Source organism: Aotus nancymaae, unplaced genomic scaffold, assembly GCF_030222135.1.
Source record: "Aotus nancymaae isolate 86718 unplaced genomic scaffold, 86718_ANA_hifiasm-v0.15.2.pri h1tg000063l, whole genome shotgun sequence".
NCBI lineage: Eukaryota > Metazoa > Chordata > Mammalia > Primates > Aotidae > Aotus > Aotus nancymaae.
The window spans coordinates 227,020-240,235 of record NW_026988477.1 but is presented as its reverse complement, the minus strand read 5'-3'; the positions used below and the strand labels follow the sequence as shown (position 1 = coordinate 240,235).

The 13,216-nt window shown below is 46.5% G+C and overlaps 1 protein-coding gene across 3 annotated transcripts in view; it reads left to right on the top strand.

Moving 5' to 3' along the window:
• Nucleotides 1–13,216, top strand: part of CACNA1B (calcium voltage-gated channel subunit alpha1 B) — a 251,939-nt gene that overhangs the window by 100,887 nt on the left and 137,836 nt on the right. For all 3 annotated transcript variants that reach the window (XR_010338694.1, XM_064366034.1, XM_064366033.1), the window contains exons 14-15: nt 1,965–2,096; nt 2,334–2,406. Coding sequence is in view for 2 of the 3 variants with exons in the window: in XM_064366034.1 (XP_064222104.1) it covers nt 1,965–2,096; nt 2,334–2,406 (205 nt within the window). In the remaining variant the exon portion in view is untranslated. The remainder of the gene's footprint in view (nt 1–1,964; nt 2,097–2,333; nt 2,407–13,216) is intronic.

Below are 13,216 nucleotides of genomic sequence, written 5' to 3'. Positions count from 1 at the left end.
AGACCAAGGTGGACCCTACCAGATGCACACGTGGGCCAGCACAGACCAAGGTGAACCCTACCAGATGCACACGTGGGCCAGCACAGACCAAGGTGGACCCTACCAGATGCACACATGGGCCAGCACAGACCAAGGTGGACCTACCAGATGCACACGTGGGCCAGCACAGACCAAGGTGGACCTACCAGACATACACATGGGCCAGCACAGACCAAGGTGGACCCTACCAGATGCACACGTGGGCCAGCACAGACCAAGGTGGACCCTACCAGATGCACACGTGGGCCAGCACAGACCAAGGTGGACCTACCAGACATACACATGGGCCAGCACAGACCAAGGTGGACCCTACCAGATGCACACGTGGGCCAGCACAGACCAAGGTGGACCCTACCAGATGCACACGTGGGCCAGCACAGACCAAGGTGGACCCTACCAGATGCACACGTGGGCCAGCACAGACCAAGGTGGACCCTACCAGATGCACACGTGGGCCAGCACAGACCAAGGTGGACCCTACCAGATGCACACGTGGGCCAGCACAGACCAAGGTGGACCCTACCAGATGCACACGTGGGCCAGCACAGACCTCCATGTGTGTCTTTGGCAGCCTGGATCACAGCAGCTGCAGGGCCAAAGGAGCAGAGCTGCCAACACTGAGCCAGTGCAGGGCGAGGTCATAGGTCACCCCTGTAGTGACCAAGACAACCTCTCAGAAGCCCACTGACCTCCCGAGGGCAACTGAAATGCCACTGGTCTTTTCCTATCCATTTTAAATCCAAACCCAAGACCATAGGAGGATATGAAGCTATAAAGGTAGAGTGAAGTCCCGCTAGGCCCATGAGCCCTCACCGGCACTCTGCGCCAGTGTCCTCAGACTCCTGTTGCCTTCCCAGAACCTGCCGGTGCAAGGCTCCAGGAAGTGACCACAGGGCTGCCTTTACCCGCCTCCGGGTCTGGCTTCTTGGGCTCCATTTTCTCCCAGGAAGTAGGTGACCCCTGTCCTGAGGCAGGCTGGCCTGGATACCTGCTAGTCCCACGAGAAGGCTCAAGTCCTTTCCCAGAGTCTTCCAGCCCATCTGCCATTAGCCCTCAGGTACTTTGTAAGAGAATCCATGGAGGACAGCGGGGCCTCTGATGGGGGCGCCAGGGAGAAGGACACAGTTTGGGAGCCCAGGGGTGCCCAGGGATAGAGTGAGCACAGAAGGAGACCAGTGTCTGTCCTGCAGTTCTTCCATTCCAGGGAGATGGAATGGCATGTGCAGAGGCACAGGGGCATGAGTGACCGGCCCCTCAGTTGCCATCAGTGGCCTCAGTGGTGCCTGTGTGCCATGGGGATCCATGCCTGAGTAGGGCACAGTCACTGTCCTCTGGGATGGGGGTGTTGAGGGATACCACAGAGAGTCCGCGTGGTGCTACCCACAAGCTCTCCATGCCACATGTCCCCGGTCCCTGGGAAGGGGGCACTGGAGCCAGGGTCTGTGCCACCAGCCATGGCGCTCACAGAAGCTCTGCTCTGGGTTCTAGTGCAACTCTCCTCCTCCCGCTGTGGGCCAATGACAATAGTTGTGGGCCTTGCTTCACGTGGCACTGGTCTGAGACACTTGGTGGCTGATGGGGCATTGAGGGGTGAGGGGCAGGGAGGGGCCGAGGAAGAAGTTTGGGATTGGGCCTGGCCCCCTGGATGGTGGTCTCATCCTCCTGGACCTAGTGACAGGGAGCAGTTTGGGAGGATGAAGTGAGTCCTGCACTGGGTGTGTTTTTCTCCACCCTCCCATGGGGCCCTCAGGGAGAGAAGTCCAGGGCAGTGGGCCTGGAACGCCAGAGAAATGCTCTAACTTCACATCTAGGTGTGTGGCCCTCAGCGTTTAGAAAGTCCCTGGAGCCATAAGTGTGGCCGCAGAGAGCTGTGAGTATGAAGTCAGCCTCTGGAGCTGGCTCAGACCCTCTGCCCGTCCCCACAGGTACTGGAGCTCCCTGAGGAACCTGGTGGTGTCCCTGCTGAACTCCATGAAGTCCATCATCAGCCTGCTCTTCTTGCTCTTCCTGTTCATTGTAGTCTTCGCCCTGCTGGGGATGCAGCTGTTTGGGGGACAGTAAGTGGGCCTGGGAGGGAGAGTTCAATGCTGGGGGCTTTCGGGAAGGCAGAGCTCGGAGCAGACGGCACTGCCCAGACTGCCTCCACCCACCTTCCCACCAGGAAGGTCCTCAGAGGGGCCAGTGCGCAGCGGTCTGCAGCCTGAAGCCAGCAGGTTGAGGCCATGCTGGAGCCCACAGGTGCTGCCTGGCTGCTGACGGGACTGCTGCTTCCCAAGCCTTCCTATTTTCCTCAGGTTCAACTTCCAGGATGAGACTCCCACAACCAACTTTGATACCTTCCCTGCCGCCATCCTCACTGTCTTCCAGGTAGGGCCCCTGCTGTGCACATTGGTGGCATGCCCAGCTCCAGGCTCCCCTGGGTACTGGGAAGGCGGCCTTTCCTGCCATTTCCTCCCTCGTTCCTCCACACGGCCCAGATCGCCGACTTTCAGACAGAGCCTTCCTCAGACCAGGCCAGCACAGGCAGTCAGCAGTGTGCAGATCTCCAGGTTCAGGGACCCCAGCCCCGACGGCGAGGGAAGCCAGATTCTGTGGCAGCACCATAGTGAGCAAATGTAGTTTTCTGGGGGCCCAGCTGGGCTTCAAGCCACCAGTTTATCTTTTGGCTCCTGGGACTTGCATGCACTTCTGTCTTTTATCCTCTGAGAACAAAAAACAAAGCATTCCCTAAACTTGTTACTCTGCTATCTCAGATCCCAGTGACCCCCTCGGTTCTCATCTGTATCTGGAAAACATACCAGGGCCCATATTTCTGTAGGACAGAGACCTTGTTGGCTCATGCAGCCTCTGCCCTCTTGCAGGGTTCCCTTTTGACGACTTTCATGGTTGGGTACTCTTCCCTTTCGTAGGGCTGTGGCCCCACAATCTTGCCCACAACTGGCCTTACTGATGAGATAATGCCATGCATTTCTGTCCCGTGAAATGTACTTGGATGCCACGTCAGAGACTGAACAGGATGGCGGCTGTTGTCTTACCTGTGATGCCTCTTAGGGAGGCCCAACAGGCTGTGTTTGCTCCAGTCCGGGGGCTCAGCTTGACTCCCTGGCCTCTGGGGCTGCTGATTCTACCCCTGACCAGGGCTGGAGCCCACAACCTATGTGAAGAGAGGGGCGCTATGGGTCCCACTCAGAGGGAGGAGTCTTTCCAGCAGACCATTCAAACCAAATTAGACGACTGGCTGAAAGAGGAGTTCTGTCCTGATTTACACCGCATTTCCCCTTTCTCACGTCTTCCCGCTTACCCTCACCCTAACTGGGCTGGAGCCTATGGCCTGCCAGCTCCCAGTCACTGCCAGGCAGAGCCAGCTCTTCTCCCACAGGTGCAGCTGCTCCAGACCTGTCAGGGCCTTGCTGTTCCCATCCCTTCTTCCTCTCTGGTCTCATGTTTGAGTCGCTGCATCTTCGCCTCTCCTCTGATCCCTGAGTGGGGGTCACTTGTCAGCCCCCAACTGTCCTCCCTCTTTCTGACTTGAAAGCCTTGGCTGCTCACAGGTCAGTGACTTCCAGACTTTGGTCTCCCAGATGTTTTTGAGCTCTTAGTGGGTGAGAGGACCTTTGTCAGCCCCTGGGACAGAGATGGGTGGTCTCCAAGCCGCACTGACGAGGAAGTCACAGGCCTGGTGCTGCCCGTAGGGTCCTGCATGTCAAGCAAGGCAAACTGGGAGGAGAGCATTCCTGTCAAAGCAGCTGAAACATGAGGACTGTCTGGGGTGGCAAGTAGGTGGCCAGTGTGGGACAGGAAGCTCCAGGTGTGGGCGGGCCAGGCTGAGGCTTTGCCGTGTGGGAGCTGTTGCAGGAAGGGGCTCCATGCCAGGGAGATGGCGCGATGACCAAAGCCGTGCTTTGCCATGTTTGTTGCAAGAAAAGACCTGAGTGCGGTGAGGGAGAGAAGGTGAAGTTGGGAGGAAAGTAGGTTTTTCTGATCAGATGATGCTCTGATTCAGACGTTATGTGGCCCCTGCTCTGAACACAGCAGTAAGATAAAAAATGCATTTAGAAATTAAAATGACCTAGACAAGCAAAAACAAAATCTCTGAGGAATGGAAATGAAACAGCACATACAGTGGTGAGAAACGGCAGAGACCCAGGCATGGGGACACGGCCTGAGAAGGGCATACGGGCTTGGGAGTCTGAGTCTAACGGCAGCGGAAGCATACAGGCTAAGCCCCCTCTGAGCACTGGGGGAGGTGCCTGGGCCCTTTGGAGGAGGCTGAGGAGGGCGGAAGGCTGTTCGGCTGGAGGAGACCAGGAAGGCTGCAGGGCGGGGCAGACTGGTGGCTAGGCCTGTAATTCCCACAGGTCAATCTGGATCAGGGGCCTGAGATCCCAGAGTGGGAGCTCCTGCTTCTGAATGGGGTTGGGAGTGGGGAAGGGAGGGCATGTGACGAGGAAGAAAGCAGCTTCAGCTGTGCTCATGGTGGATCTGCAAACAGGCCTGGGAACAGCCAGCATCAGCATCCCAGATGGTGCCAACAACATCTACAGTCAGATGTAATCACTCCCAAAGAAAAGCAACTAACAGAACAAACACAGATGACTTTAAACTGAATATGCCTAACATCCTTCAAGGGGTAAAGGGAGAACCAGTTAAAAAAAATCCACAAAATTATGAAAAAAGGCACCTAAGAACAAAGAAAAGACCTAAATCAGATCCTATAAATGAAATATATAGCTGCTTATATTTATGTAGAGTGAACCATACACCGGACATGATCGGAGAGAGCATGGGTGAGCTGGAGGAAACCGTGGGCCTGAGCGAACTGGGCATGGAGATGAGGCCGTGAGGCTTCCTGGAGAAAAGGAAGTGAGGGTGGGCCGGAGTGGAGGATCTCAGGTGAAGTGCGAAAGAGAGGGTGGCCAGTGCCCCTCCTGTGTGAGTCCTGGAGAGCATGTGCTCAGATGGCCAAATAGGATAGACAAATAATTCCAGGCCTAGACAAATTATGATATCAAGAAAATCTTAAATGCTGCCCTTGAAAAACAGATTTCCTAAAAAGAATGACAAATAGTCTGATGGCCAACTTCTTATGAGTGACAGATGCCAGAGGGTCATGGAGAAGTAATGGAAACATTGGGGTACAGTCACTATTCACTAAGAATTCTGAATCCAGAGAGCTGTGATTTAAGCGTGAGGGCAGAGCTAAAGATGCTTTCAGACACAAATAGGAATGAGTTACCACGGTACCCCACCCCCCAGATCATTTGAAAGCACTACAAAGGCTTGTACGTTTAGTAAAGTGGACGATTTAGAATAAAAATACTAATGCATTTTTACACTTACCCAAGAATAACCCAAGAAAAAACAGGAAATGGAACCAGTTCAGAAATTGAATAATTAGGTCAGAATCGGATTAAGATGGCAGACAGGAGGCAGGACTAGCTTGCAGCTCCTTGGACAGACAGAGCATCGTGCGGAGACTCACATCATGAACTTTTGCTCCAAGAACTACCACAGGAGCATAGCAGGAAAGCTGAGAGAATCCGCGAACCCTCTGAATGAATGGGATCACCACTGCAGGCTCCCTGAGATGTCAAAAAACTGTGAGTCTGCTTGCTTTCTCAGTGCAGACGCTAATGGTGTGGGGCAAGTTCTCAGCCCTGGGCACTGGCTGCCTGGAAATAGACTCAGTGCTGTTGGCGGGCACAGTGGGAGTGAGACCGGCCTTTTGGACTGTGGGCTGTGTGGGAGTAGGGTGAGGCCTGTGACTGCTGGCTTTCCCCCACTTCCCTGGTGACCTGTATGACTAACAGCCTTAATCCCCCTGGGAACATAACTCCATTGGCCTGGGACCCCCACACCCCTATCCTCCACAGCAGCCACAGCAAGCTCCGCCCAAGGAGAGTCAGCTCAGACACCCAATCCCTGCCCCCATCTGGTGGTCTTTCTCTACCCACCCTGATTGCCAAAGACAAAGGTCATACTCTCCTGGGGCTCTATGGCACTGCCCACCTCTGAGAAACCTGAATACTTAATTAGGCTGCCTTAGGGCAAGTTTGCATCCTCTCTACAGGACCTCAGCCGATGCTCTCTTAAAAATGCCACCTCCTGGCAGAGGCCAACCAATACAAAACAAAAATGCAACCAAGGACCCTCACAGAGTCCATTTCACTCCCCTGCTGCCTCCACCAGAGCAGGTGCTGGTGTCTGCTGCTGAAAAATCTGAAGATGGCACACATCACAGGACTCTTCACAGACAGTCCCCAGTACCAGCCTGCAGTCCAGTAGCTTTGCTGGGTGGGTAGACCCACAAGAGCTAAAACAATCATTGCAGTTTGGCTCTCAAGAAGCCCCATTCCTAGGGGCAGGGGAGAACACCACATCAAGGGAACACCCCCGTGGGATAAGAGATTCTGAACAGTAGCCCCTGATTCCCAGAGTCTACCGAAATGAGAAGGAACCAGCAAAACAATTCTGGTAATATGACAAGGTTCTTAACACACCCCAAAAGATCACACCAACTCACTAGCAATGGATCCAAACCAAGATAAAATCTGAATTGCCAGAAAGAATTCTGAAGGTCGGTTATTAAGCTAATAAGGAAGTACCAGAGTAAGGTGAAATTCAACTTAAATAAATCAAAAACATGATACAGGATATGAAAGGAAAATTCTTCAATGAAATAGCATAAATAAAAAACTCGCAATTTCTGGAAATTAAGGACACACTTAGAGAAATGCAAAATGCACTGGGAAGTCTCAGCAGTCGAATCAAGCAAGCCGAACTAGCCGAAGAAAGAGCTTCAGAGCTCAAAGAAAAGGCTCTTGGATTAACCGTATTCATCAAAGACAAAGACAAAAGAATTTCGAAAAATGAATGAAGCCTCCAAGAAGTATGGGACTAAGTTAAGTGTCCAAACCTAAGAATAATTGGTGTTCCTGTGGAGGAAGAGAAATCTAAAAGTTTGGAAAACATATTTGAGGGAATAATTGAGGAAAACTTCTAGCCTTGCTAGAGATCTACACATCCAAATACAAGAAGCTCAAAAAATACCTGGGAAATTCATTGCAAAAATTCATTGCAAAAAAAATTCATTGCTAGGCACATAGTCATCAGATTATCTAAAGTCAAGACAAAGGAAAAATGTTTTGCCGTGAGGCAAAAACATCAGGTAACCTATAAAGGAAAACTTAATCAGATCAGCGGAAGACTTCTCAACAGAAACCCTAGAAGCCAGAAGGGATTGATTAGGGTCCTATCTTTAGCCTCTTTAAACAAAACTATCAGCCAAGAGTTTTGTGTCCAGTGAAACGAAGCCTCATAAACAAAGGAATGATATAATATTTTATAGACAAACAAATGCTGAGAGAATTTGCCAGTACCCAGCCAGCACTATGAACTGCTAGATGGAGCTCTAAGACTTGAAAAAAATCTTTGAAATACACCAAAATAGAATCTTAAGGCATAATCCAACAGGACCTGTATAATACTAACAAAAAACACCATAGAATAGTATCTCACATCTTAGTAGTAATGTTGAATGTAAATGACCTAAATGCTCCACTTAAAAGATGGCAGAATGGATAAGAATTCACCAACCGTATTTCTGCTCTCTTCAGGAGACTCACCTAACACATAAGGACTTACGTAAACTTAAAGGGGTGGAAAAACATTTTATTTGCAAATGGAGATGAAAAGTGAGCAGGAATACATTCTTAGATCAGACAAAACAGACTTTAAAGCAACAGCAGTTAAAAAAGACAAAGAGGGACATTATATAATGATAAAAAGCCTTGTCCAACAGGAAAATGTCATAATCCTAAATATATATGCACCTAACACTGAAGCTCTCAACAATTACTACTTGATCTAAGAAATGAAATAGATGACTAACACAATGCTAGCTGGAGACTTTGATACTCCACTGACAGCACTAGACAGGTCATCAAGACAGAAGGTCAACAAAGAAGGAATGAACTTAAACTATACCCTACAACAAATGAACTTAAGAGATCTTTACCAAACATTCTGCCCAACAGCTGCAGAATTCTGTTCATTAGCACATGGAACATTCTCCATGATGGACCATATGATAGGCCACAAAACAAGTCTCAGGAAATTAAAAAAAGTAAATTATATCAGGTACTATCTCAGACCACAGTGGAATGAAATTGGAAATCAACTCCAAAAGGCACCCTAAAAGCCATGCAACACCTGGAAATTAAATAACCTGCTCCTGAATGATTGTTAGGTCAACAATGAAATCAGATGGAAATTTTAAAAAACCCTTGAACTGAATGATAATAGTGACACAACCTATCAAAACCTCTGGGATACAGAAAAGGCAGTGCTAAGAGGAAAGTTCATAGCCTTAAATGCCTACATCAGAAAGACTGAAAGAGCAAAAATAGACAATCTAAAGTCACATCTCACGTAACTGAAGAAACAAGAACAATCCAAACCCAAACCTACCAGAAGAAGAGAAGTAATGAAGATCAGAGCAGAAAGAAATGAAATTGAAACAAAAAAAATTACAAAAGATAATCTGAACAAAAAGCTGGTTCTTGGAAAAGATAAATAAAATTGATAGACCATTAGCGAGATTAACCAAGAAAATAGAGAAGATCCAGATAAGCTCAATTAGAAATGAAACGGGAGATACTACTACTGATACCATGGAAATACAAGAGTATTCAAAGCTACTGTGAACACCATTGTGCACATAAACTGGAAAACCTAGAGGACATGGATAAATTCCTGGAAAGATGAAACCATCCTAGTTTAAATCAGCGGGCATTAGATACACTGAACAGACCAATAACAAGCAGCAAGATTGAAATGGCAATAAAAAAAATTACCAACCAAAAAAGGTTCAGGACCACATGGATTCACAGCAGAATTCTGTCATAGAGAAGAATTGGTACCAATCCTATTGACACTATTCCACAAGGTAGAGAAAGAGGGAATCCTCCCTAAATTATTCTGTGAAGCCAGTATCACCCTAATACCAAAACCAGGAAAGGACATAACCAAAAAAGAATACTACAGACCAATATCTCTTATGAACATAGGTGCAAAAATCCTAACAAAATACTAGCTAACCGAATCCAACAGAATATCAAAAAGGTAATCCACTGATATCAAGTTGGTTTCATACCAGGGATGTGGGGATGGTTTAACGTACGCAAGTCAATAAATGTGATACACCACATCAACAGAATTAAAAACAAAAACCACACGGTCATCTCAACAGATGCAGAAAAAGCCTTCGACAAAATCCAGCCTCCCTCTATGATTAAACCCTCAGCAAAATCAGCATGCGTGACATACCTTAACGTAATAAAAGCCACCTGTGACAGACACACAGGCAACATAATACGAAACTGGGAAAAGTTGGAAACCACTCCCCCAAGAACGGAAATAAGACAAGGATGCCCACTCTCACCACTCCTCTTCAGCATAGTACTGGAAGTCCTAGCCAGAGAAATCAGATGAGAAAAAAAGAAAGGGCATCCAAACCGGCAAAGAAGAAGTCAAACTGTCACTGTTTGCTGATGATATGATTGTTTATGTAGAAAACCCTAAAGACTCCTCCAAAAAGCTCCTAGAACTGATAACAGAATCCAGCAGTTTCAGGATACAAAATTAATGTACACAAATAGTAGCTCTTTTATACACTAACAGTGATAAGCTGAGAATCAAACCAAGAACTCAACCCCTTTTACAGTAGCTGCAAAAAAGGAAAATACTTGGGAATATACGTAACCAAGGCAGTGAAAGACCTCTATAAAATATTGCTGAAAGAAATCATAGATGACAGGCAAATGGCAACACATCCCATACTCATGGATGGGTAGAATCAATATTGTGAAAACAACACACTGCCAAAAGCGGTCTACAAATGCGTGCCGTTCCCGTCAAAATACCACCATCATTCTTTGGAAAACTAGAAAACACAGTCCTAAAAGTCAGATGGAGCCAACAAAGAACCCGCATAGCCAAAGCAAGACATGGTGGCTTACACCTATAGTCCCAGCATTTTGGGAGGCTGAGGTGGGCAGATCACTTGAGGTCAGGAGTTTGAGACCAGCCTGCCCAACATGGTGAAACCCTGTCTCTACTTAAAAACAAACAAACAAAAACATAAATTAGCTGGGTGTGGTGGCAGGCACCTGTAATCCCAGCTACTTGGGAAGCTGAGGCAGAAGAATCACTTGAACCCGGGAAGCAGAGGTCGCAGTGAGCTGAGATCATGCCATTCATTGCACTCCAGTCTGGATGACAAGAGTGAGACTCCGTCTCAGAAAAAAAAAAAAAAAGACAAATTAAAAAGAACAAAGCTGGAGGCATCACATGACCCAACTTCAAACTATGCTATAAGGCCATAGTCACCAAAACATCATGGTACTGGTATAAAAATAGGTGCGTAGACCAATAGAACAGAATAGAGAACCCAGAAATAAACCCAAATACTTACAGCCAACTGATCTTCAACAAAGCAAACAACATAAAGTGGGGAAAGGACACCCTGTTCAACAAATGCTGGGATAATTGACAAGCCACATGGAAGAGAATGAAACTGGAGCCTCACCCTCACCTTCTACAAAAATCAACTTAAGATGGATCAAAGACTTAACCTAAGACCCGAAACCACAACAATTATAGAAGATAACATTGGAAAAAATCCTTCTAGATATTGGTTAGGCAAAGTCTTCTTGATCAAGAACCCAAAACCAAATGCAACAAAAACAAAGATAAATAGATGGGACTTAATTAACTAAAAAGTTCTGGACAGCAAAAGAAATAGTCAGTAGAGTAAACAGACAACTCAGCGAGTGGGAAAACATCTTCACAATCTATACATCCGACAAACGACTAATATCCAGAATATACGAAGAACTCTAATCAGCAAGAAAAAAACAATCCCATTGAAAAGTGGGCTAAGGACATGAATAGACAATTCTCAAAAGAAGATACACAAAAGCATATGTAAAAACGCTTAACATCGCTAATGATCAGGGAAATACAAATCAAAACCACAGTGTGATACCACCTCCTGCAAGAGTGGTCGTGACCAAAAAATAAAAGAATAATAGATGTTGGTGTGGACGTGGTGAAAAGGGAACACTTTTACACTGTTGGTGGGAATGTAAATTAGTACAACCACTATGGAAAATGTGGAGAATCCTTAAAGAACTAAAACCTATATATCTACCATTTGATCCAGCAATTCCACTTCTAGATGTCTAACCAGAGGAAAAGAAGTCATCATACGAAAAAGGATACTTGCACATGCGTGTTTATAGCGGCACAATTTGGAAGTGCAAAAATATGGAACCAACCCAAATGCCCATCAGTCAACGAGTGGATAAAGAAAATGTAGTATATGCCAGTATACTATGGAATACTATTCAGCCATAAAAGGGAATGAAATAATGGCATTTGCAGCAACTGGGATGGAATTGGAGACTACTGTTCTAAGTGAAGTAAGTCAGGAATGGAAACCCAAACATTGTATGTTCTCCCACTCTCTAAGTGGGAGCTGAGTTATGAGGATGCAAAGGCATAAGAATGATACAGTGGACTTTGGGGACTTGGGGGAAAAGGGTGGGAGGGGGATTAGGAATAGAAAACTACATATTGGGTACAGCGTACACTGCTTGGGTGACAGGTGCACCAAAATCTCAAGAGATCGTCACTAAAGAACTTACTCATATAACCAAACATCACCTGTTCCCCAAAAATCTATTGAGATAAAAAATAATTTAAAAAGAAATTTAATAATTAAAAATATCCTACTTAAGTTACCAAGTTCAGATAGTGTTATGGGTGAATTCTACTATTTAGGAAGTTATTCCAATTTTATACAGACTCGTCCACAGAATATAAAAAAGGATAACTCGCCACTCATTGAAGCTAGAGTAACCTTCATAATAAAAAAACTAAACAAGGACACTATCAGGAAAGAAAAATACAGCTCACTGCTGCAAACACAGAAGCAAAGTATCCAGGGGGAAACTAATAAAATCTAGATATTCTTTTTTTTTGAGACAGAGTCTCACTCTGTCACCAGGCGCCAGGCTGGAGTGCAGTGGTGTGATCTTGGCTCACTGCATCCTCTGCCTCTCAGGTTCAAGCAATTCTCCTGCCTCAGCCTCCCAAGTAGCTGGGACTACAGGCGCGTGCCACCATGCCCAGCTAATTTTTTGTATTTTTTTTTTTTTTGAGATGGAGTTTTGCTCTTGTTACCCAGGCTGGAGTGCAATGGTGCGATCTCGGCTCACTGCAACCTCCACCTCCTGGGTTCAGGGCAATTCTTCCTGCCTCAGCCTCCTGAGTAGCTGGGACTACAGGCACGCGCCACCATGCCCAGCTAATTTTTTGTATTTTCAATAGAGATGGGGTTTCACCATGTTGGCCAGGATGGTCTCAATCTCTTGACCTCGTGATCTGCCCGCCCCGGCCTCCCAAAGTGCTGGAATTGCAGGTGTGAGCCACCACACCCAGCCAATCTAGATATTCTTAAAAATTATTTTTATAATTGGCTGAAATTTTTCCTAGAAATGCAAGATAATTCAACATTAGAAAACCTATGAATGTAATTTGTCACACTAACAGATTAAGGTGGATAAAAACCCTGTATGGTCAGAGAAAGCACAAGCACAGTCAGCCAGAGGTGAGAAAAGCAGAGATGAGACGGCACATGTTGCTGATGGCTGAAACTGGGTGACGGGCACATAGGGCTCATAGTGCTGCACTCTGTGTATGCTTCAAATGTCTGTGAAAATTTTTTTCTAAAAAAAAAATTAGACCTAACATTCCTTCTAAATAAAACCTCTTAGCAGGTTACATTAGTATCAGGGGTCTTAGCACAGTAGAACAAGAAACAATGAAATAAACATTCTCAGGATTGACAAAAAAGAAAAATGTCTTTGTTTACAGATGAAATATTTATACACAGAAAACCCAAGTGCTGTCATTGCAAATGGTATCTATGTAGAAAAACATGAAATTGGATTCCTACTTTGTACCAAGTATGTAAATGAATTCTAGACAGATTAAAAGACGTGTAGTATGAACGGACAAAGTATAAAAACAAGTACCTCACAGGAGAAGAAACGAGGCTGATGAAAAACTCCGTAAAAACTATGATCAGTTTTACTGCAGTCAGGGAAATGCA